Consider the following 26,537-nt stretch of genomic DNA (forward strand, 5'->3'; position numbering starts at 1 on the left):
TGACATCCTCATTTTGCACAGAGCACACAGAGAGCCCCATGGGATTGTCAGGCAATTTCAGGTTTGCATATCACACCTCCACCAAAGACAGGGGGGCCCACTGAAGATGCTTTACCTGAGGGCAGGTGGTGGCATACAGCTGAGCCCTGAAATCATAATGCTAAGAGACAGGATCTTCCAGGATTGGTGCCAACCCAGAGCAGACCAGTTAGATGCAGTGTAGAAAAACAGCACTCTCTGCACTGCAGCAGAGGGGCTATAGGGACTTGGTCTTTAGGCAAGATCTTTTTGAGCCACGGGAAAACCAGTTCATTTTTTTTTAACCATTTTTATTGAATGGGTCAACATACATTCCATATTACATAATACAACTACATCTACCCTTTACTTCAATATATATGCCCCTCCCCTCCCCCTCCCCCTTTTTCCTTTTTGACTCCCAACAGCACTATAGCCCCTTTATTTCTTATTATCATCTCTATTCAAATATTTGTCCCTATTATTAAAGGTAAAGCTTTTACATTCTCTATATATCTTAATAATTATCCAGAGACACAACTGTCCTTTCACGTCCCACTTGCTCTCAAGATATTCCTTTCTTGTCATTTTGTCCATCTCCGCCATGTACAACAGTTTTTGAATCCAGTCTTCAATTTCTGGTATCTCTTCTTGCTTCCAATACTGTGCATATAGTAATCTTGCTGCCACTGTCATATAATATACCAATGTCCTATCCTTCACATTAACTTTTTGCATATTTAATCCTAGCAACAGCATTTCAGGGCTCTTTAGCAAATTACATTTCATAATTAATAACATTTCCGTATATATCTTTGACCAAAAAAGTTTGGCCTTATCACACGTCCACCATATATGGTAAAAAGAACCCTCATGTTTTTTACATTTCCAACATTTGTTTGACATATTACTATTTGCATTTACTAATTTTTTCGGTGTTAAATACCACCTATACATCATCTTGTATCCATTCTTTTTCAAATTATTACAAGTAGATATCTTCAATGTATTCTTCCATAGAAATTCCCATGTCTCCATTGTGATTTCTTTATTAAAATTTATTGCCCATTTCACCATTTGAGTTTTAACCATCTCATCTTCCGTATACCATTTCAGTAAAAGCTTATACACCTTAGAAATCAATTTCCCCCCCTCCAAATAATAACTCCTCTAATTCTGTATTTTTTGTTCTAAAACCCACTTTTCTTTTTGTCAGACTCAAATAGATCTTTAATCTGTCGATATTGTAACCCATATTCAAATGGTAAATCCTCATTTTTCTTTATTTTAAGAGAATCTCTGTCCACCCATAGTAATTCTTTGTAGGTTATCCAATCTTCTCCCTTGTATTCCATATTTGGGTTTACAACTTCTGCAGGAACAATCCACATGGGTCTTTTTTCCCCAATATACTTCTTGTACTTTTGCCAAATCATGAAGACATTCCTTCTCACAAAATGATGCTGAAACATCCCATCCATTTTATCCATTTCATATCATAAATATCCCCCCTCCCCTCTCCTCCTCTATATTTGACCAGTTTCTTTCTGCCCTCCATGCATCTGATGAAGAGAACGTGATTCTCGAAAGCTTATGCTACAAAAAAATTGGTTAGTCTTAAAGGTGCTACTGGACTCTTTTTGATTTTGATACCATAAATATGCATGCCAACCAAACAAATTATTGTGCCCCTCCAAGGCTAACAATTTAAGATTAGATAATTCTGCCCAATCCCTTAACCATACTAGACATATAGCCTCATGGTACAGTCTCAAATTTGGTAGTTGCAATCCACCCCTCTCTTTTGCGTCACACAGCACCTTCATCTTAATTCTTGTTTTTTTCCCTGCCCACACACATTCTGATATCTTCCTTTGCCATTTATCAAAATGTTTCTTATCTTTTACAATTGGAATCGTTTGTAACAAAAACATCATTCTAGGTAACACATTCATTTTAACAATTGAAATGCGTCCTAACAGTGACATATTCATTTTGTTCCATTTCAACATGTCCCTTTCTATCTGCGACCACAATTTTTCGTAATTGTTCTTGAATAAATCTATATTTTTAATTGTTAGTTCTATTCCCAGGTATTTTGTTTTCTGAACCACTTCACACTTTGTAACACACATTAACTCCTCTTGTTTCTTTTTTGTCATATTTTTACAGAGCAATTTCGACTTTGTTTTGTTAATATTAAACCCTGCCAGATCTCCAAATTCTTTAATTTTATCTAACAATAGTGGTAATGTCTGGACTGGCTCTTCCACTATAAACATCACATCATCTGCAAATGCTCTGAACTTATATGAAAAGCCTTTGAGTCTTATACCTTTAATGCTGTTATCTTCTCTTATCTGCCTTAAAAGTATTTCCAACACCATAACAAACAACAAAGGTGAAAGTGGACATCTTTGTCTTGTGCCTTTTCTTACCTCGAATTTTTCTGTCAAGTCACTGTTTATACATAATGACGCTTTTTGATCTTTATATATAGCTTTCATGGCCTCTATGAATTCTTGCCCCAATTCCATCTTTTCCATTGTCAGAAACATAAAATCCCAATTTAAATTGTCAAAGGCCTTCTCCGTGTCCGTAAAGGAAAAGCCTACCTCCTTTTCGGGGTGCTTATCATAATATTCAATGGCATCCAACACAACTCTCAAATTGTCCTTAATTTGCCTATTTGGTAAAAATCCAGCCTGTTCTTCTCCCACAAAGTCAATTAAAAATCTCTTGAGCCTTTCCGCTATAATTCTTGCAAAAATTTTATAATCACTATTCAATAGAGAAATAGGCCTATAGTTCTTGACATCTGTTAAATCTTGTGACTCCTTTGGAATCAGTGAAATATTTGCTTCATTCAAAGAGTTGGGAAGACCTTTTTTCTTCATAATCTCATTCATCAACCTTTGTAGGGTCTGCATCAGGTCTTTTTTCATTACTTTATAAAATTTTGCTGAAATTCCATCTGGACCCGGTGCTTCCCCTATCTTAGTTGACTCTGTAGCTTCCAAATTTCTTCTTCTGTAATTGGAGCATTTAGTGGCTCTCTCATTGTATTTGAAATCTTAGGTAATCTTGCTTTTTCTAAATAGCTAGCTATTTTCTCTAAATCTATTCTCCTTTTTTGAAATAATTTGGCATAATACTTGTAGAATGCTCTTTTTATCCCTTGGTGTTCCATTATCTCTTTGCCTTCCTCCACTCTCTTTCCAATTACTTTTTTCTCCCTTTTCCTTTTCAATTGCCAGGCTAGATATTTCCCTGGCTTATTAGCCCCTTCAAAAGATTTTTGCTGTAAAATCTTTACATTCCACTCCAACTCTTTGTTTGCATAGGCCCTCAGCTGTTCTTGTAGTATCTTTATTTCTTGAATTATTGTTTTCTTCCCCAGTCTTTTCTGTATCTCTTGCTCCTTTTTAGAAATTTTATCCTATATTTCTTGGAATTTTCTTTCTTTTTTCTTCCTTTCCCTACCGTTCAAAGTAATCAAGATCCCTCTCATCACTGCATTGTAAGCATCCCAAACCGTATGTGTTGGCACTTCCTGACCACTGTTACGTTGGAAAAAGTATTTCGTCTCTTTTTGAATAAATTCCAGATTTTCTTGACTCTGAAGAAGGTCTTCGTTTAGTCTCCATCTAAATTTCCTAAATCCCATCGAAACTTTCCATATCACTGGGTTATGATCCGAACTCACCCTTGGCATCATCTCTATTTTCTTTGTCAACAAGCTTAACTCTTTTATTGCCCAAATCATGTCAATTCTTGAAAAGGACTGATGTCTTGCAGAGTAAAATGTATTTTTATTTTATTTTAGGATTCCAGTTTCTCCATATATCTTCCAGGTTTTCTTGTCCAACCAACTCAAAGCAAGATTTTGGTAACCTCCCTGTTTTTTTATGAGATGACTTTGATTTCCTGTCTAACTGCAAATTAACAACACCATTGAAGTCTCCAGCCACTGGGAAAACCAATTTGTGAGCGTGTTTCCCCCTTTGCCTCTGGTAATATCTGTACTTTGCAAAACCATACTTGATTATTTCAGTGGATCCCTGATGGCTGTGCCAGTCACGATTTCCTCTTCTTTCTCTGGCCAGTAGCCTGTTCCTCCACCTCCTTCCCCATTACTGGTCTTGTCATTCCCCATTACTGGTCTTGTCATAAATTGAATAAATAATAAATAATAATAATAATAATAATAATAATAATTCCCCCCCTTCTCTGGGGGTGCTGATTGCAGCGGTCTGACTGAATTAAGCAAGAAGGCACCTGCCTCTTGGAGCTAGAGCAAAAATATGGGATGCTTCCTCAGGGAAGGAGATGGAGTACTAGTTTTCAGAATTGTAGGGAGTTGCTTCTGCACTGGCAGAGGTGTGATTGTTCAAAAGTATGATTGCATAGGTCACACTAGTCACAGAAAAAGCAGTCTGTTTGCCTATAACGAACATTTATTTTTTCCTGTGGTCTATCTCCTGTGGCTAACATCAGTCATACTCCTAGATTCTTCAGGGCTGGTCCTTTGCAAAATCTGTCCAATGATCTCAGCAGGTAGAACCACAGAGATCCATCTGCCCCCCATTTCCTCCACCACGCTTCAGAAAATTATGTTAAGGTTTGGCATTTTTGCTGATGCCGGAGGCTACTCTGATAGTCCTTGCCATGGCTTTTTTTCAGCGGGGACGTGATGGAACGGAGTTCCGGAATCTCTTGAAAATGGTCACATGGCTGGTGGCCCCGCCCCCTGATCTCAGAGGGCAATCTCAACTCCCCTCTGTCTGGAGATCAGGGGACGGGGCCACCAGCCATGTGACCATTTTCTCCGAGGGCAACCCACTGAGTTCCATTACCTCTTTCACCCCCCCAAAAGCCCTGGTCCTTGCTATCGTTTTTCCACAGTATGGTATTCTTAACAGAAGTGTTTGCACAAGATAGTTTACGAGTCATCCTTGTGAAGCCAGGGGTGGTTTTCTTATCTGGGGTTTCTCTACATGACTTTCTTGGTTGCAGACTGGGGATTCTCTCAAGGCTGCTCTCACCTGTCTTCAAGCTGCGGCTGTAACATATTTATCCTGTGACAAGGAACAGCCATTTCATCTTTTGCTTTATGTTGACTTAAATGGTCTAGCAGAGATTACATAGTTGTTTCAGATCATTCATGTCTAGTTGTAGAATTAGGTTTCTCTGGATCATGTGGAATTACAGGTTGTGCTTCTGTTATATTTCTGACAGGGCTTAAGTCCTCTGCAGATTCTGAACCCAGGACTTTGCAGATACCGTGTGAGGATAGAACCTGTGGGACACCAACCAGCTTCAGCCAGTACAGGAGAGCTAGTTGGGTAGCAAAGGGGGCAGTTTAATGAGTGGGTCGTGTGATCCCATTTGATTCCTCTAAAAACGTCCTAGTCAGGCTTCCTGATGGCGCCTCCATTTGGGGCTTCAGTCCCACCCCTTCCTCCAACTTGGCAAACTCTGATGCTGACAGCCATAGAGGCCGCTTCAGGGCAGGGTGGGAGGGTCCTTGTGTGTGTGGGGGGGGGGGATATCGTGTAAGAGGTGTGGAGAGCAGGAACAGGCAGGAAACGTAAGGGCAAGGGGGAAAAAATGGGGAAATGGGCCAGGGGTAGGGACTGTTCCCCCCTTTCCTCCCCAAGCATTTTTTTCAGTTTTCCCAAGAGAAAAAACAGAAAATTGGGGGGAACAGTGGGAAAAAATTCTTTTTTAGAATGTTTAACATGTACCTTAAAGCACAGTTTTCTACACTAGAAATGTAAAGCGTAAAATCTGAGGACTTTTTCCGTTTGGAAAAATTGGGAAATGTTGGGGAGCAGTGAACTCATTCTATGGAATAATTTCTCTTTTTGAGTGTCTTCCAAACCATTTTATTCTTTCCAAATGTTCAGCATGAAAAAGTCTGAGGACTTTCTCAACTTTGGCAATGGAGAGGGAACATTGGAGGGGAACACCAGAGTAATAAACTCCTAAAATCTAGACATATACAACATTTTTGAGGGTTGTTTTTGTTTATATGTAAATAAATTTGGCAACAGTTAATATGCTACGATGTGTTTAATGATTATGCATTATTAAAGAGTTCAGTGTTTTTAGTGTTATAACATTTACCTTAATATCCATCATACTGGCAGTCCTGCCTATTAGGACTCTGTGAGAGAGACCAATTAATGCACTTTTTTTTTTGTTTACCGCAGTATTTTTCTACCTTCAACTTTCAGTTTTTCCTGCTTCTCAGATGGCAAAAATTAAATATACATATGCTATGTTAGCATAGGTTGAAGCAGTTTGAAACTTTTCTCCAGTATTGGGTATACATGGAATGTATTGTCGAAGGCTTTCACGGCCGGAGAACGATGGTTGTTGTGGGTTTTCCAGGCTGTATTGCCGTGGTCTTGGCATTGTAGTTCCTGATGTTTCGCCAGCAGCTGTGGCTGGCATCTTCAGAGGTGTAGCACCAAAAGACAGAGATCTCTCAGTGTCACACTGAGAGATCTCTGTCTTTTGAGAGATCTCTGTCTTTTGGTGCTACACCTCTGAAGATGCCAGCCACAGCTGCTGGCGAAACATCAGGAACTACAATGCCAAGACCACAGCTATACAGCCCGGAAAACCCACAACAACCATCATTATACATGGAATGTTTCTTAGAGAAGGTGAAGATATTCACACTTTTAAATTCCATAAATATGCCTAATTTTATATACTACGTTATAAATGATGTAGTTGAGCTGGCATTTGACCACAGTAAATCATTCATTCACAAATGATGCTGTTTATGTTGTTCAGTCATTAAACGATTGAGGCTTTGCCAGGCTGTGCCCGGAATGGAGTCCCAAATACCAAGAAGGCCTTGCAACAGCAGGGCTCTTTTTATGAAGATGCTGTATGAATCCTGGAGCTTGCTGGTTGCTCTCGGAGCAGTTCCCCTTTCCTCCTGGCAAGACAGAGTGGGGCAGCTCGGCACTGGGGTGCCGGTCCCAGGCGGTCAGTGGAGGGTTCAGCTGCCAGCAGTTCCTGGGCTTTGCTCTTCCCTGCTTCTTCAGCTCTTCCTAGCCACCGCTGCTCTCCCAGGGAGAAGGGCTCAATTCTTCTTCTCAGCTCTGAGAGCCACTTTGGTGTAGTGGTTAAGAGCGCGGGACTCTGATCTGGAGAGCCGGGTTTGATTCCCCAGTCCTCCGCTTGAGGCCAGCTGGGTGACCTTCGGTCAGTCACAGCTCTCTCAGAGCTCTCTCAGCCCCACCCACCTCACAGGGTGCTTTGTTGTGAGGATAATAATAACATTCTTTGTAAACCGCTCTGAGTGAGTCATCCTGAAGGGCAGTATATAAATGAATGTTGTTGTTGTTATTATTATTCTGTGACCTTCTTAGATCTAAAGGTTGGAAACAAGTTTTGCCTTCCGAAGAGCGCTAGCTTCAGCACTCCTCTCTCCCCTCCAGTCTTTTCAAATAGCCTAGTCCTGTATTATGCCACCTCTCCTAGTCATGGGGACCTTTTCCCCCCCACACATGCCCCATGAGTCTTTGCTAAACATGCAAATTAATACCTAGGTACGCATCAGTTATCTGCTAGTCTGGTCTGCTAGTCCAGTCCGTCTAAGTATGTGTAGTCTATTAATCAAACCTAGGTCCTAGGCCCCAAACTCTTTTTTCAGTACAGGCTTACACAAGGGAACCTAAAAACCCAAGTCGCTAGCCCTCAAGGCTGTGAAGAGAAGCGTGAGAGTGTTGACAATGCATGCTAACGTCTCAGAGATGTGCCAGAGTAAGAGTTGCAGTGGTCTTCAGTGTTCTGTATCCCTCCCAGAAATTAGCTGAAGCACAGTAAATTATACAAAATAAACAAGAAAATGCCAGATTTAAAGAGGTCACAAGATTTTGCTTTTTTGGAGCAGAATGTGGAAGTAGTCAGTTTGATTTTTCTGTATTGGACTAAGCGAAGCAGATCCAGTTCTGAAAGCGGAACACCTCCCTCCCTCCCCACCCCATATGTAATCAATACAGTTTCCATTCGGCTGATGCTGGGTCAAGACTCGCACTTTGTATGGTGGCAGTAAGAGGAGATTACCCTACAGAAACCTGTTTCCCAGAATCTGCCACCCGCTTGCCACTGTCAGGATAGTCTGTGCCCATGGTTAGTACCCTCCAGGCCAGGTTTAATCTCCTATGAGGTCCTACCCTGGCTGAAGCAGATGTGGAATAAGCGAGAGAGAATAATGGGATGGAGAGGAACTGACTGGAAATTTAGTAAGTTTATTTTTAAAAGCGGTATTTACTAAGGTCCCATTTCCAGATTCCATGGAAAAAAGAGAAGTAAAAGAATGTCTCTCTCAAAAAACTTTGGTTTGTAAGGTACTTTAAACCTGTTACCTGTGCAATTTTTTTTAAAAGTCCATTGCTTTTTCTTGTGGAAGGTGATAAGTCACAGTTCTTGAATTTTTGCTTGTTTGCAGTAAATGAAGTTGTCAGCATGCACCATATATATGTGTATTTGTGTTTTTTCTGTTCTTTGTCATAATATCCTTGGTCATTTTATGACTGGTGTTTTGTTTTTTGGAGAAAGTTGTAGCATTTTGAAATGGAAATGTTGTAAATACTCTGATGTATTGGGAACTTAAAGCTTCAGTAATTACCACTGAGCATTTCTTGAAAGGTTTTTGAATGGAAGGCCTAATAAATTTTCTGCTTTTTGGGTGTATACTATATGGCAAGCCTTTATGCTTACTATAATTTAGTCCAAGTTCAGCATATTCTGTATGCCATGAAATCCGCTTTAGTTAATTTTTTCAGCTTCTTTATGGAGAACTGAGTTTCAAGAGCCGTGAAATATGCTTAGAATCTTCATATTGTTTTTTTGGGGGGGAATACAGTATATTTTGACAGTTGGTATTAGAGCCCTGTGGGGCAGAGTGGTAAGCGGCAGTACTGCAGCCCAAGCTCTGCTCATGAGTCATCATGACCTGAGTTCGATCGGGGCAGAAGCCTGGTTCAGGTAGCCGGCTCAAGGTTGACTCAGCCCTTCCATCCTTCCAAGGTCGGTAAAACGAGTACCCAGTTTCCTGGGGGTAAAGTGTCGATGACTGGGGAAGGCAATGGCAAACCACCTCGTAAAAAGTCTGCCAAGAAAACGTCGTGATGCAACGTCCCCCTGTGGGTCAGTAATGACTTGGTGCTTGCACAGGGGACTACCTTTACCTTTTACTAGACACAAGGAAACATCTACATTAAACTTCAGCATCCTTTAGAAAACCACAAGAGAGTTTCGTCCAAAGGAAGCACAGTAGAGTTAAAAAAAAAACATGCAGGCAGAACAGTGACCGTCGTGATAGCTAGTAATGGTCTCTTGTTTAATGAAAGCTGAGATTTTTAATCAGTGTATAGAAAGTAGAGCTTTAAGAGGTTTTATGTATTGCAAGACTACTGACGTGATGAACAAAATGTTTGACTTAAGCTAGATCTGGCGTCAACAGTGTAAAATTTGCACAGATCTCTTCTTATGCACATTTAACCATAGATAAATAAGCAGTTAAGTCACCATCATCAACTCTGCCCATAGAGCAGATCAACCAGAGAATAAAAATAAGGAAATGGGCCTCACTGATATCACAGAAGTTAGTTCTATAAACCATTCACAAGAATGCCCTTTCTTGTGCAACCAATGTGCCTCAGTGGTTAATGTGACATTTTAATATGATCCTTTGAGCCAGATCATAGATTTATGTAAATCTGTATACCAGCTACCTTGTTTTAACCAACTAAAACAAAGGAAGAACGGTTGGTTTAATTAGGAATGCCAGATCCTCCTTAGAAAAGGGAGAGCTTATCATGAGGAATTTAGATAGAAGAGATCAGAATATACCTTAACCAGACTTAAGATCACTAAGGAGAGATGGAAACAACTGGTAATCAACAAGAAAAAGGCAACTTTGATGAAAAAATGGAGAGCTGTAATATCTGCTACCCATGATAGAAACAATAGGTAGTTTTGGCATATTGTGAACAACAGTGTTAAGAATATTTTGCTTATTTCGCATCTCTCTAGATGTATGGTTTACTTTTTAAGCTGTTTATATCAAGGGGATACAACCTGATATAGAGAAGAAGAAAATTTGATTGAGTTTGGGAACTGGAGTCTTGGCCACCAGTGTCAGTTGAGACCACTAAATACCTAATAAAGAACAGGAAATTAGGAAAATTACCAGGAATAGTTGGAGTACCAGAAAATCGACTACAATAAAACCTGAAGCGGTGGGCAGAAGTTGTGACCTCTCTCTTTTCTACAATAACTAACTCAGGGTGTATTCCCTCCATCTGGAAGAAGGCTCTAGCAGTACTGATTTTTAAAGATAATGGGAAAAAGCAGGAGCCACAGAACTATCACCCAATTATCCTCCTCTCAGTTATTGGGAAATTATATGAAGCTTATTTAAGCATAAGATTGAAAGAATGGATGGAGGAGTCAGAAATTTTGAGTAAAGAACAAGGAGGGTTCCGCCATGGATGCTCTGTGGTTGATCTCTGCCTGGGTTGGGTCCATTTGACTGAAAAGTATACTTCTTCAGTAAATAATCATCTATAAGTAGCCTTTGTGGACTTACGCTCAGCATTTGATAGCATATCTAGAACTAGACTATGGCAGAAGCCAAAGGAAACCATGATCAGCAGCCGCTTGCTGTGGCTATTGACTAGATTATATCACGATACAGAAGGTAAAACCAGATGTAGCCCTGAAGGCCAAACGACAGATTCCATCCCAACCTCTAAAGGTGCCCAACAGGATTCTTTTTATCCCTTTACTTATTCAATTTATACATCAATGATATCATTAAAGTAGTTTCAGGACCTACTCACCATGCACCTATCCTTAATAATCAAGATCTTTCCATTTTAATTTATGCTAATGATGCTGCATTACTATCTCACGCAAGTTTGCTTGTGCTCCAGGATCCCCCTGCCATAACGTCACTTCCAGGAAGTGACGGTATTGCGCAGGGCATGGTCGCTCCCCACGAGCGCTCCCTCTGATTCGGGGTCACTTGCCTCCCCACCTCTTACCCCTCTGCTGCAGCCCCCCCCCCGAGTGCTCCTGCGATTCGAGGCTGCTTGCCTCCCCGCCCCTTATCCCTCCACTGCAGCTGCTTGCCGCAGCTGCCCATGCTGCCAGTGCCCCTTGGCGCGCTCCTTGGCTGGCAGCAATGGAGGGCCAGCTTGGTGCCCAGCAAGCCAGCCACCCTGTCAGCACGGCAGGTGGCCAGGGTGGTGCGGGTGGCCTCCTGGCTCCTGTAGATGTGGTGCAGGCTCTCCTCGGTGGCTGGTGCCCCCTAATAATTTTGCTCCCAGGGCATCCGCCCCTCTGGCCCTTGCCACGCTACGCTACTGGTTCCCTTGCCTACAATGAACTCGAACTTTCTGTTACCTTACCAGCATATTTAAAGTCCATGATTGTTCCCCAATATCGAGCTATTTTCTTGGCTGCTGGGTTGAATGCTGTATTAACCCCAGAAATGAAAGGTCACCTTTTGAGAATTCCCTTGTCAGAACACAGGTGTTTCTGCGATATGGGGATGATAAGTATCTCGGCTTATCTAGCTACTGAATGTCCCCATTTCAGTGAGGAGAGACAGAGATGGATCACCTTGGCATGTGTGAAAAAGGAGCTCACAAATATTAATCAGAGCCTTTGTCGTGTCTGTACCCCATCCATGCCATTATTCCCAGCTGAGCTGTCACTAAGAACCATTGTTAATGCTGTGCCTTGATGTAACATTGCCAGTGCCATAACTCCTAATGAAGCTGCAGGTGCCTTACCTCATTCCTTTGAACCTCCTGGGGTTTCTGACCTTGTAACTGTTCATTCTCATGCTTTACTGTGTTTCAACTTTAGTCTTTTACTTTCCTAGTGTCTAGACTTGATATGTAAAATACGTGAGGAGCTCCCAGGGCAATCTCGCGCGAAAAGTTATGTTTACAGTTGGGAGGGGGAAAGTGTAATTGTGCTCTATAATAGAATGATTTTCACATGTCTTGAGTATTCCTGTCAACCTGCTGTTACTGCTTAGATGCTTACTCTGCTTCTGAGTAATCCTATGGGCATAGCTGTGGAAATGATCTGATTCCTGAACAAAACCTTTTAACCAAGAACCTGGATTCTTGCTGTAATGGTACAGGGGTCTATCTGCCATAGCCTGTCATCCATAGCCTGACAGCCTTTCTTTTCTTTTACAAGATAGGAACCCATACATTACCAGGTCACTGGCATCCTACCTTTTAGAATCTAGTTTAAAATTTAAAAAAAAAACACTTTTGTGATTGGAGTGAGATGCTACCCCCCCCCCCCCCTTTATTAAATGTGAGATACGGCTGAAGGTTGTAGCCTTCGGGAAAGGAGAGGGCAAACCACAGTTTCTTGTAATACCCAAATCAAAACTATGGCTTGGATCCGTCGGTGCTTTTCTGTGAGTGGAAAGGTTTCTGACCATCGGCTGTGTCTTCGCACTCCAGCCTGAAATGGTTTTCCCTAGATCATACTAGGTTGTTCAGCTGTAACTGCAAATTTTGGCTTGCTGCAGAAGCAGCAGTTTTTACTTATGGAGCCGTGCTCTACATCACTAGCAAGCTAGCACATTATCTTATCTTACAAGGTCACTGTGTACGAAGGCTCTTGTAAGCTCTGCAAGTTTCTCATGAAGATTTATCCGGAAGGCCTGAAAGCCTGAACCAAAGTTTCAAGAATATGGCCTACAGCTTGAATGTAAAAGACAGGCATTTTCTTAACAACAACAACAACAAAATTTGTCTTGTTACGTCGTGTGAAGCAATGTGTAATGCAGTCAAATAAGGGTTTTACCTGCAAGGATTTTCCTGTCTAAACATTTTAGCACAAATCAGAGTTTTGGTACTGAGACTTTTTGGTTTTTGTTTTGCTAAAATAAATTTTCTTAAAATATGAAGCAATGTTAGTTTCTTGATTTAAAAAAAAAATGTTTCCAGTGCAATTTTTTTCTATCTGTATTTCCAACAGTTAGCTTTACTGAATGATTTATCCAGCCACTACTGAATTCCTTGGCAGTACCCAGTATCCATAAAATACAAGTAAAATACTGTGTTAGCTTTATTTTGTGGCTTGTTGTGTTTGTTTTTAATTTCTTAAAACGATCCCTCTTTTCAGATTTCAAATTACAGTCCCTTTCCTGATCCATTGCTGAAGCCCAGTGATCCATGTCAGAAGTACTCCCAGGTTAGATGTCCTTTCACATATTTTAATAGAACAGCATTTTGCCTGTCCCTCTCGTTGCCTTGACCGTTGTGTTGCCTTAATTTGCACTTAAGAATTTAAATAAATATGTTTCTCTCTTCATACTGTCTTTTCCTCCTTTTAATTAGCTAGCTTAATGAGCCACTGGACTCGTATCTACCGCAGACCAACCTGGCTACCCACCTGAAACTGCCCAAGATTAATTCATTGGATGGCTTTTGTCAGTCGTCACTTTGACCTTGCACCTCCTGTGCTGGGAGGATATTAGCATATCTTAAGGAGCTGATGAAACAATTACTGAGATGTAATGTAAGTGGAACCCTTGAGTGGAGGGCCATGAGCCCCAGAGGCAGCGACGGGTTTCCTTGTGCCTATTAGCTTCTTCCCCAAAGCAAGTAACCCGTGCTGGCTGCCCACTTTATAGGAGCAGGAGGAGCTTCAGCCACAACCCTGTATCGCCGTTGAGTTGCAGGGAGCCCCCGTTCAGGAACAGCTCCCTCCGTTGCAGAAGGACACGCGGCTTTCAACCTCCCAATGTTTTGTAATTGGTCGATGCAGACATCCCAGAATTCCCTGGCCTCAGAATTCCAGAGGTGTCCACAGGCTTAAAAAATTTAGGGATTCTTGCTTTTCAGCAGGTTGTATGAATATGAAGTACAATTATTAGAAAAATGAACCAATACCTTGGAAATTCATTTTAGGGGCTTTAAATTTTGGATTTATTCCCTTCTCTCCAGTATCAGCAACAGTTAGGTACAGTCTATTGACCAGATTTGTTCAATACTTTCTATTTCCAAAGTTTTGGCAGATAAATCTGGGGTGGGGGATGGGCATTGCCATCCAATCCCCTCCTGATACCAGCTGGGTTAAGGCAGGGGCTGGGCATTGCCACCTGCTCCGCTCCTAATACCAGCTGGGTTAAGGCAGGGAAGGGCATTTTCACCTGCTCCACTCCTAATACCAGCTGTGTTAGGATGGGGGATGGGCAGTGCCACCTGCTCCGCTCCTAATACCAGCTGGGTTAATCAGGGGGTGGGCATTGCTCCCTGCTCCTCTCCTAATACCAAAAAATAAGAAGGCACCTTCACAAGGAAAGACAAGCACGACTGGTAAAAAGGTACATGTGAAGGAAAAAACAAGAAATCAGCATAAACACACTGACACAGTGAAAAAGCACAGTGGCAATATTGTTAAAGGAGTCAAAGCAATTAATCAAACACTGAAGACAAATAAACAATATCACTACAGCCTCAAACCGCTGTTTATGAATTTAAAGTCGTGAATGTCCAATGTAGAAATGAAGGAAATGGCGGCCGTGTAGAAGAAGTCCCAAAGGGAAACTCCAAAGGGATGCCGTCTGTGGGCTAACCAGGAAGTCCTTTTCCTTAGCCCAGTTAGTCCCACTAGAAGATGAGAATTTTTCAAAACGCCAGCCAGGCATCCCAGGCTCCGCCCGACAAACAGGGCTGGCAGTGCTACCTGTTGTTTCGTCGGCAGGACCTCCTCCGGTGCGGTTACAATCACTGTTAACAAGCACAAAAGTTACATGTTACAAAACATACAAAATAACACATTCTGCCCACATACTCACAAGTAACGGAGCTGATGTCTCCCAAATACAGTTAACACAGTCAAGTAGTCAAAAGCAGAGCGGCTGAGACATCCTCAGCTCCACCCTTAAGCACAATTTAAAGACAACCATCAAATCACAAATGATCATTTAAAGGTGCAGTAGTATGTAAACAAATTATATAAAACAAGATAAATTGATTTCATGATTCAAACCGTTGGGCTCCAAAGACTGTAATTTAGGAATCCACGTGGATCCCTTTTGCAGCAAAATACTCCTGCGGTTGCGTTCTGGTAAGTCCCTGGCGGAAAACAAAACAGTGAGGCGAAAATCATCCTCCCTGTGATTTTGCAACGCATAGTGGCCCACTAAAGGAGCTTCCGCCACTCGATTCCTAATACGTGAGATACGTTCCATCACACGTGTTTTGAGGGCCCGCGTCGTGCTGCCCACTTATAGTAGGTTGCATGGACAGACAATTAAATAAACAACCCCTGCAGTTTGACAGGTTTTGTATTGTTTTAACTGCACAGGCACCTCCGTCCCTGGGATCATGATGTTATTACTCGTTATAGTATTAGGGCATATACGGCAATGCCCGCATTTAAAATGCCCAATGGGTAAAAGTGAACCTCTAGTGACTGGATCGTACGTAGAGTGTACTAACAGATCCTTCAAATTTCGGGTTCTCCTATAGCCTATTATTGGAGAAATTTCACAACCTTTAATCCCTTGAAGCAAGTGCCAATGTTTATTGATTATACGTTTAATCTGATTTGACATGGGGGTAAAATCCATAGTCCAAACCAGTCTGTCTGTCCTATCACGTTTTCTAGTCAAAAAAAGGTCCTGTCTCCTAGTAACCGCAGCACGTTGATGAGCATCCCACAGTATGTTCTCAGGGTACCCTCTGTGTCGAAAAGCCCGCAGCATATTGTCCGCCTCCTTTGCCCATTCTGTTGGGTCAGAGGCGTTACGTTTGATCCTTAATAGTTGACCATAAGGTATGTTGAAACGCAAATGTCTCGGGTGATGGGAACTAAAAGCCAAATATGAATTGCGGTCTGTACTCTTGCGAAAAGGTCTAACCCCCAAAGTGCTGTCGCACTGTCTGTAGACCACGATGTCCAAAAAGTTAATGCAGGAACTACTAGTTTGCCAAGTAAATTTGATGTCAGGATGGATAGAGTTAATCCATTGGATGCTAAGTAAATTTGATGTCAGGATGGATAGAGTTAATCCATTGGATGCTAAGTAAATTTGATGCCAGGATGGATAGAGTTAATCCATTGGACAGTGATTATAACCGCCCCGGAGGAGGTCCTGCCGACGAAAGAACAGGTAGCACTGCCGGCCCTGTTTGTCGGGCGGAGCCTGGGACGCCGGGCTGGTGTTTTAAAAAATTCTCATCTTCTAGTGGGACTAACTGGGCTAAGGAAAAGGACTTCCTGGTTAGCCCACAGACGGCATCCCTTTGGAGTTTCCCTTTGGGACTTCTTCTACACGGCCGCCATTTCCTTCATTGCTTCATTGGACATTCACAACTTTAAATTCATAAACAGTGGTTTGAGGCTGAAGTGATATTGTTTATTTGTCTTCAATGTTTGATTAATTGCTTTGACTCCTTTAACAATATTGCCACTGTGCTTTTTCACTGTGTCAGTGTGTTTATGCATGATTTCTTGTTTTTTCCTTCACATGTACCTTCGTACCAGTCGTGCTTGCCTCTCCTAATACCAGCTGGGTTGTGGCAGGGGGTGGGCATTGCCACCTGCTCTGCTACTCATCCCAGCTGGCTGAAGGGGGGTGGGCATTGCCACTTGTTCCGCTCCTAATACCAGCTGGCTGAAGGTGGGAGGCGGGCGTTGCCACCTGCTCCCATCCTGCTGCCGGCCTGGGCTTCCTACCATGGCACATTTTCTGGAGGGACATGGTGCCTTGCCTAGGCTTCCCTCCATGGCATCGCCCTCTGGTGGTGCAGCAGGGTATACAGTGAGTTGTCTGAAATACCCTTACTCAATTATATAGTAAGATGTTCAGTGTTTTGTAAAGGATTTGGCCTCCTTAAGCCAAGTAGGATTTAACCTCATGGTTCAGCCTCAGATAATTTCTCCTAAGCCACTGAATATGCTCATGTTGGCCTTCTCTGTTTCCCTCTCCTGTGCTTTTCCTTTTTTCAGATTTGGGGTTTCCCCCTGTGTTTATTGATGAGTTTTTTGAGTCATCTAATCTGTAAGGTCTTGACTGACATAGGATCTCTGTGAGTAGTGAGTCCTCTGAACTATCACTACTCTGCAGGTCGCAAAGATCAACACTTAGAGTTACCATCAGCCAAAGGGTCCACGTCTTCTTCCGTCCTGGAACGATGCTGGCGCTTCAGGGAGGCTCATAACTTTTCTGTTCTTCTGGCAGCAGCTGTTTCAGGGTGGGAGCCAGCAGCCAGTGACAGTCCCAACCAGCCAAAGGCCTTACCCGCCTTACCAAAACGTAGAGAAGGTGCTCAGTGCTCATTGCAGTGCTCAGAAGAGCGACACGTGGCTCCCAGGCCACTGAATAAGTATCACTGATCAACCTCTAGGGGGATTGACACGTTCCCGGGCTCCTAGGGTTCTTACTCTATGCAATTCCTGCTATTTCCTGAGGTGTGCAAAGGTTGTACAAAAAGTAACTAGACATTGTTCCTTGCAGCTGATTCTAACATACTTTCCAATATTCCACAGATGAGAATAGGGACACTTTAGCACATCATAACACCCCTGTTCATAAACCAAGGATAACTGCCTGAGGAACCCTTCTCCCCCATGTTGCGGGAGACTTCTCTCCACCTACCGTATGCACTGAACTTACTCTGCATTGGACTGTTTTGCGCTGGATCCTAAAGCTAGATGCGCGAGTAAACTGACTATAACTCTCTTGCAAAAGTTATGATTGTTTAGTTGAGTAGAACATTTAATCTCACAGTAGATGTGGTTGAATATACTGTACAATAGCTGAAGCTCCCCAAAAAGCATGCACTCCAGATAGGCGGATGGGGGCAGCAATAGAAAGGAAAGCAGCACACTTTTGTGCGCAAGTGTGCACAGCAACAAAAATATTTAAAAGTATCCCCCTCAAATTTCCCCCGTAGGCAGAGAGGGGATGCTGATTTACTAGGGATAATAGAAAAAAAAAGGGGAGCCCCACTGCCAACAGGGGCAGATGGAGCACATTTGTTTAGGCCTCATGTGTGAGGAGCAAATGGCTTTCGTGGTTGTCTAAGAGCTGAACTGGCAGGATGTTGAAAGTTCTGAGAATGGAGCTCTAAGAGCTTTTTTCCTTTGGGTGTCATGTGCATGGGGACAATTATGATGTGACAGCAGCATCGGCGTGTGTGTGTGTGTATGTGTGTGTGTGTGTGTTCCTTCCTCCAATCCATTTTCCTGACCTGAGAGATGCCCATTTTTGTCTTGTTGGGGCAAAACTAAAAGGAATCTTTGAGACCGTTTCAGGTCAGGAAAATGGCTCAGGAGGGGGTGGGGGGGCCCCTCAGAAATCCCTGCCACCCTTTCGCTGCGTTCTGCTCAGCATTGGCCCCCTGTGCGCCTGGGAGCTGACTGGGGGGGGGGAGGAGGGCTGGGTTGTCCATTCACAGAACTCCCAGGTGTCACGTTTAGTTCAGCCCTTGCTGATGCAAACAGTCCTGCACGGCTGAAGACTGAGAACGTTAACTTCATCTGCCTTACAAATCCTCTTCTTCCATGAGCTTCAGTTTTACTTTGCATTCCAGTCTTTCCAAAACTGCAGACTCCTGTATGTGGAATCACAAAATATTAATGCCACGCATGGCTTCCGGTCTTCTTTCCCCTCCTCCTCAAAGGGAGAATGAGGCGTGCTATTCATGTAATTCAGAGAAATACGAAACATGCATTTTTTGCTTTCACTACTCAAGTGTCTTTGATTCCATTTGAATGTGGTTGATATTATTATGCAAGTTAGCGAAGGAATGCTTTGTATAAGAGCAACGTATGTCTGCTCAGGGCTGCTACCTGTGGTGTCTGCCTGTTTATTTATTTAGATCCTTAAACTTGGCATTTCTTCTTACTGAGTGGGGACCCGAACCTGCTTACAACATGGTTCTCCCTTCTTCCATTTTATACTCAGGAGAACAACCGTTTTTAAGGTAGATCAGGGTGAGAGAGTGGGACTGCCCCAGGGTTACCCAGTTTGAGCCGGGGTCTGATCCTGGCCCAGCACTCTGACTACTACTCCGTGCTGGTTCTCAGCTGATGGGTGGAGTGTGGCATTAAGTGATAGTGTAAGAAGCTGCAGTTGTTCCCACGGATACAGGCAGAACCCCAGAGCATAAATAGAAACGGCCCCGTTCTGTTCGGTTCTCTGCCCCTCAGTTCCCCAGTGAATCGAGATCTGGCATATCACATCCGCGTGAAACAGTCCATAGTTTATGAAGGATCCCGTAGGCACCCTAAACGATCAGGGTCTGCTTAAAAGTGGAAGCCTGGAGGGACCTTAATTTGGGGCCTCTGCTGCAAGGCAGTGGCCAGTCTCTGATCCACATAATCTGCTTTTGTCATATGGAATTTCTTACTGTTTCATATCCATCTTGTTGCAAACAGTTTCGCTTTTGAATTCTTCCTCTTTGCTATTATGGGTATCCAGATTGTACAGAAATGACTTTGTTGAGCCTTCCTCATCAGGGCACCCAAGCTCTGCAACTCTATACCTCAATCACATTTTTGGCCGCAGTACCTCTCCACCTAGAGTGGAAAACTTGTGCCGTTTTTCTTTGCCAGGTTTCCGCAACTTGTCTCTTAAATGTCTGCTCCTTTAACTGCCGAGAAATTAAACGCAAACGGTAGGCCAGTAGCAGCAGACCAGCAGTGGCAGGTGCAGTAAAGCCACCTCCCATGGAATTGGGAGTGAAGCTTTTATTGATTTAAAAGTCTCTCTAAAGTTTGCAACTGAAAGTAGTTGAAGTTGTAATGTTGTAGTGTTCTATAATCTATATATTGTTCCTTGTTACATATAAACTAATGGCTAAGTGATGCTTTGAGAAAGTGCATATACCTGCTATAAAGTGGTCTCTTCAGGTGTGCTGAGAGTTCATTTTAAAATATATAAGCTGATTTGAGCCATCCAAATCTGCCCTAACAAACTGGACAGTGTTATCTGTGAACAGAGCTGCAAAGATTGCTGCTTTGTGTTTTCGTGGCATCAAGATGCGCTGGCGTTTGCTGTGGTGAAAGGAAGAGAACGTGTTTCCAATCACTACAGGGGACCATGGCCGAGCCTGACTTTCATTCATTCATTCATGCTCCACTTTTTCTTCCCGATGGGGACCCAGAGCAGCTTACATCATTCTCCTCTCCTCCATTTTATCTTCACAACAATCTTGTAAGGTAGATTGGACTGAGTATGTGTGACTGGCCCGAGGTCTCCAGGCAAGCTTCCATGGCAGAGCGGGGATTCCCGCCTGGGTCTCCCAGATTCTAGTCTACCACTCTAACCACTACACCACACTGTCTGAATATGACTTCGTGGGTTAATACGTGTGGAGCGATGCACCTTTTCCTTTCATATTTCATGTGTTTGCTAGAACCGGAAGGCCTCCAGTGGAATGTGCCGTTTCTTTGAATGTGCATATTATCACTGTGGCTTTGAAAGAGGGTGAGACACGGTGACAGAAGAGAGGTCTCTCCGTGGCTGCTGCCATCTCCATGCCCAGGGGCAGTGTATCTTTGAATGCCGAACACTGTTCTCCTGCTGGGTGAAGCCCTCCCACAGCTTGCATTTACCGCAGCGGTGGAGGGGGTGTGGGATACGGGCATGGTGTAAGTTTTCCCCAGTGGGGGTAAGAGTAGCAAGAAAATGGCAGGCAAGGAAAGGGTTCACCCCCTTTCTCCTTTTTGCAGCATCCTGCTATTTAAATTTGGACATTTAAAAGATACTCATTTAACATGGAAAAAATTGTGCAACGTAACTGAATCCCCAATCTCATCCAATAAATACTTTGTGTTTCCTTTCTTCACTACCCTAAATCAATGATCTTACATGGGACAGAGTCTGTCCTCCTTTTCCAGGAAATAATCGTGTATGCACTTCTGTCGTTTTGATTCTTTACTGCAAAATGTACAAAGTGGTAGTACCTGGAAGAAGTGCCAGGGGGCTTTCGTTGTGTCTTTTCCTGTATGTGCGCTATCAGTGCAATCCTCTGCAGAGTTAATTTCAGTGGGTTTAGCCTGGAGTAATACTGTGTAGGAGCAGGGCTTTTTTTTCAGGGGGGACGCGGTGGAACGGAGTTCCGGAACCGCTTGAAAATGGTCACATGGCTGGTGGCCCCACCCCCTGATCTCCAGGCAGAGGGGAGTTGAGATTGCCCTCCGCGCCGCTCAGTGGCACGGAGGGCAATCTAAGCTCCCCTCTGTCTGGAGATCAGGGGGCGGGGTCACCAGCCATGTGACCATTTTCTCTGAGGGCAACCCACTGAGTTCCACCACCTCTTTTCCCAGAAAAAAAGCCCTGTGTAGGAGTACACTGCAAGTCACCTCTGTAGGCACCCAGTGCCTTGACTCTGCTGTATAGACTCCTGGGTAGATCAGCACAGGCTGGCAGTACAGACGATGCTCGGGATTAACATGTTAGAACTGTCGACCCCCTACATTTCTGCAGATTTGCCCTCAGCTGAGAGGTCCTGCTGCCTATTTAGTGGTTTTCTTAACTTGGGCGATGATTCTGCTAAGCATCTCATGCATATTTCTGCTTCTTCCTTAGTGGACTCGGGTGTGGATACCTTGGCAGGGTTTATGGCAAGCAACGGCACGACGGACATCGTGAATCGGAACGGTCCTGCCACTCCGCCTAACACTCTCCTCCTGCGGTCCTCCCATAATGAACTGCTGAATGCTGAAATCAAACACACAGAAGTCAAGAACAGCACCCCTCCAAAATGCAGGAAAAAATATGCCCTGACTAACATCCAGGCAGCGATGGGCCTTTCGGATCCTGCTGCCCAGCCCCTTCTGAGCAACAATTCCTCCAACATAAAGTTGGTGAAGAATGGAGAAAACCAGCTTAGGAAAGCAGCCGAGCAGGGGCAGCAAGATCCTAATAAAAATGTGCCTGCTCCGACAAGCACTACAGGCATAAACATCGCTTCCGAGAAGTTGGAGGGGAAGGAGACAAGCCAGCGGGATTCTTCAGGCAGTGAGATACTGCCTGCCCAGTGCCGAAGAACCAAGAGCTTCCTAAACTACTATGCAGACCTTGAGACATCGGCACGGGATGTTGATCAGAATTACGGGAACAGCCAAGGGGCAGGGGAGGAGAAATCCTCTTTGCAACCCAATGGCCAGGCATCGACGCTGATTGTTAATGGGGATGCATTGCCTCGGAAGCAAAACAAACCAGGGACTCCAGAAGATAGACAAATAGCCACCATATCATCAAGTCCAGAGACAAAAAAGGATCACCCTAAAACAGGGGCCAAAACCGATTGTGCACTGCACAGGATTCAGAACTTGGCGCCAAGTGATGAAGACTCAAGCTGGACGACGTTGTCGCAGGATAGCGCTTCTCTGAGTTCACCGGATGAAACAGGTAGGAACGCTTCCATTAAAGGCTTGGGGAGGGGGGAGGAGGAGGTGTTGCACGCTGGAGTAAATCCTGGCTAAGTGTGAAGGTGAGGCCAATGTATCGTTCGCTTTTAGGTGTTGCTGCTGCAATCACAAATATTGCTGAGTTTAATGTTTCATATTTATAGGAGAACTTTTTACTCTTTGGCACTGCAATAACTCATCTCTAAGGTTTTCTGAAATGTTCATTCTTGGTATCTCATAATTGACCCTGCTAGGACCAAAGGAAAGTATAACCGGTCTATGGATAACAATGAATGTTATCCCTGTTCGGAAGACTTACAATTGCTGAACAAATATTTTTAAAAACTTGAGCCTGAGATCCCCCCCCCCGCCCCCCGCTTTGGTTCTTTAAGGCTTGGCTCGTGCCTTGCCTTGTAACTGGGCAAAGCCGTCTGGCAGCCCAAGCCTACTCATGTTTACTTTCAAAATGTCTCATTGAATTCTGTGAGAGTTTACTTTCAAGTATGTGTGCTCAGAGTTGATGGCAATGGCTTTTATATTGCTACTAACTTGATACCCATGCTTCGCTACAGTATTTAATGACTTTAAATCCAGCTATAATACTTACGGGTATGTAACTTTTTGGTTTTGTGTTTTGTTTGTGGGGTTTTTTTTGAGTTGGTTTTGTAGTATAATAGCATAGTACTCGAGCTTCATAAAGGTGTTTGAATAAAGCGAAGTGTGTTATCCCTATTCATGAGTCTTGTACCGTCTTTCTTCAACTGTCTGCCGTTTCCTTTACCTGATTTTTACCTCAGAACACAGAGTTCCACAGCTGACCCATCAGAGGGAAGGGGGTGCAAGCAGGCAGGAGCCTGCATGCCCCACAGGAAAGCCAGGCCCCACAGGGAGATTGGCAGCCCTAGTGAACTTTTAGGGGAAGACTGGGAGGCGCATTTTCCCTCAGGACACATTCACGGCTATATCCCTTTGGGAAAACACATTTGTCCCCTTTTTACCCCCTTAGGGGGGGAATTTCTTAAAATCCCTTCTTAGCAGGTTTTATCTGGGTGTGTGTGTGTTGGGGCGGGGGGGGTCAGATGTCAAGTTGTTTGCTTTCAGCCAATTAACAACAGCTGTCAAGCAGCAACTCAGTACCTCTACTGCTCCACCAGAGGATTTGGATAATGAGATATAAAGCTGAGTATCATCTGTATATTGATGACATCCAGTTCCATAGTTACAAATGATTTCTCCTAAAGGCTTAACGTAGAGGTTGAATAACATGGGGGATAAAATTGCGCTTTGTGGAACCCCACAATATAATTCCCACGTAGCTGATCTCCAACAGTGATCCTTTGAGTCCATTCCATGAGAAATTATTTAAGCCAGTCCTTTGATACCCACTTCTGCCTCCGAATGCCTCAACAGGAGGGCAAGGTCTGCTGCATCAAAGGCTGCAGATAGATCCAGGCGGAGCAACAATGAAGCATGGCCTTTGTCTACGTTCAGGCAGAGGCCATCAACTAGCGCCACCAGAGCCGGCCCCGTCCCATAGCCTGGCCTAAAACCAGACTGAAAAGGGCCTAAGGCACAAGAGTTGTTGTCCAAGAAGGCCTGGATTTTGGGCCTTGCTCGAATTTATGATCACAGTAAAGGGGGAGGGATTTCCTGATGAGAGCAGCACTCTCCCTAATAGAAACCTTTCGCTGAATCTATTTCGGCCATTGCTGCAGTGCGCCTTCAGGGATTTGAAGGCTAGAAGTGTGATGAGGGTGTTTCCCCCCTTTTTGCTTTCAAGGAATGGATCATTGCAATAAATTTTGCTAAGCTCTTCCATTTTTTTTGCTGTCGTGTTTGTAAAAACAGCTAGGAACAAGACACTTAATGAATTAAGAGGAGGCAGGGTGGGGTGTGGCTTTGGTCTGCAGATGAGCTAATTGAATGGAGGCGTGATCGGTGCTGGGAGGGTCTCAGAAGCTTGTCACTTTTGAGTATAGTCAGTCAGGAAAAACCGAATGTCTGGCAAGGTGGAATCTGTTCAGGATCAAATGCATCCTAGCATGTGCACGCTGCTGTAGTTCCTTTACAGCTGTCTTGGGTTCTGTCATATGGAAGGGAAGACAGTCATATATATGGGTAATGTGGCTGTTTCCACTCTCAAGTGTGCAGGCTGTGGGACAACCTTTCTTGCTTCTACCCCCAACTCCACTCTTGACTGATTAAGTAAATGTCTGGTGTGCGTAGCAGTCTTTTTTCTTTTTTGCAAATCCAAACTGGAGGCTTTGTGGAAAGGGGAGACCATGAGCAAACATGAAGCTGATAGAACATGTGTTTTGCAAACCTAAACGATGCTGGTGGCAGATCAGCTAAGGACAAATGATTGGAATGGTTGGGAGCAAATTGGCTTCAGAAGGTCACTGTTTGACACTTTTCCATTTAGCCAAAAAATATACTTCATTTTCAGAAGGAGCTCTTTATTTAGCCTTGATGGACCTTAAGGAAGCATTTGACAGTATCTCTAAGTCAAAACTTTGGAACAAATTAAGGATATCCACTATGGACAGATGATTTTTGTGGTTGATAGAAAATCTTTATATTTGTAAGGATCATGCCAGGACAAGGTTTCACAGGTCTCCACAGAATTTACAAAGCTTCATTAAACGAGTCTAGTATCATAATCTTACGATAGACATCCTACCATGATCTTTGTCCAGAATAAGGCACCACAACAGCATAGACATAAATCCTTCCCAGGCTAGCGTCCCTCCCCCTTGCTGCTGGGAACTGTGTGTACAGGGCCTTGATGCCTCCAAGGCCACAGAGATTTTTTCCCCAGCACTAGGAGCGGGTTAGTGAAAATAGTAAGCTCATGGGAACCTCCACCTCCTCCCTTCCGGCATGGCATTGGCAGATGCTAGCTTCTGACAATATTAGCCAGTAGAGATGGGCACGAACCCAATGAACCAGACCAGTTTGTGGTTTGTGAACCAGTGGTTCGTCAGAGTCCATTTCTGATGAACCACCACGAACTTTAGGCTGGTTCGTTTTTTTCTTGTTTTGGTTCGTCACTGCAGACAGCCTGGCGCCGATCAATCAGTTTCCTAGGCAACAGGGGATGAACTTCCTGCAGACCTTCTGCTGACCTGGAACTGGCCTTCTGCTGGCCTGGAAGTGACCTTCTGTTGACCCAGAAGTGACAATTTGCTGACCTGGATGTGACGTTTTCACGAACCAAACAAACCGGTTCATGAACTAGGGCAGGTTCGTGAAAGTTCGTGGTTCATGGTTCGTGAAATGTAATGAACCTCGAACCACACGTTGTTTTTTTTCCCCCGGTTCGTGCCCCCTCTCTATTGGCCAGAGTGCTCAAGTCAGATGCTGTGAAGAAGGATGATTGTCTAAAAGTTTTTCTATTGACAAAGGAGTCCAGGAGGGGTGTTTGTTAGCTTCATTTTTATTTAATTTATATTTAAATGATTTATCTGGCTCCCTTAACAAAACTGTCACCCTACCTGTTTAGTTGGCCTAGAGAGCCCACCCTGATTATATACTGATGATGCAGTTTGGCTCTCCCGCTCTTGCATTGGACTCCAGAGACTTTTGAATAGCTTTGCCAACTACTGCCATTCTGAAGAGCTAGAAATTAATTATGGTAAACGTAAAGATCTTCTTTTTTCCGAAGAAAAGGAATCCTCTCTTTCATTAATGGTCTATTGATAATATTAGAGTCAAAATATTAGAGTCCAACAACTGAAAGAATCTGCGTACCTTGGAATACTTTTCACACATAATTTGAGCTGGTCCTCTCATCAAAAAGCCATGCTGAAGAAAGCAGGACCTTCTACTGAAGGCACCCTAAACTTTTTTAGTGTTGTGGGGGACGATATAAACCCGGGTCAGTTCAAGTTTTTAATATGAAAATTGTCCCTATTCTGCTTTTTGGGGCAGCCATCTGGATCCAATCAGTTAAAGAATCTTTAGATCTTCCTTTACTTCGTTTCCTTCACAAGATGTTTAATGCATCAAAATCTGTAGCTGGAGTGTCCCTATGAGCAGAATTGGGTCAACCATCTTTGGAAGCTAGGGTTTGGCAACCAGCC

The 26,537-nt window shown here is 43.5% G+C and overlaps 1 protein-coding gene across 9 annotated transcripts in view; it reads left to right on the plus strand.

Moving 5' to 3' along the window:
* APBB2 (amyloid beta precursor protein binding family B member 2) overlaps nucleotides 1-26,537 on the plus strand; it is a 217,740-nt gene that overhangs the window by 53,074 nt on the left and 138,129 nt on the right. For 5 of the 9 annotated variants that reach the window (XM_054989594.1, XM_054989599.1, XM_054989596.1 and 2 more), the window contains exon 3: nucleotides 21,632-22,456. In XM_054989594.1, the coding sequence (XP_054845569.1) occupies nucleotides 21,632-22,456 (825 nt within the window). Of the gene's footprint in view, nucleotides 1-13,206; nucleotides 13,276-21,631; nucleotides 22,457-26,537 lie in introns of all 9 variants that reach the window. The other 4 variants (XM_054989597.1, XM_054989600.1, XM_054989598.1 and 1 more) reach the window with 1 other exon arrangement.

Source organism: Eublepharis macularius, chromosome 10 (genome assembly GCF_028583425.1).
Source record: "Eublepharis macularius isolate TG4126 chromosome 10, MPM_Emac_v1.0, whole genome shotgun sequence".
NCBI lineage: Eukaryota > Metazoa > Chordata > Lepidosauria > Squamata > Eublepharidae > Eublepharis > Eublepharis macularius.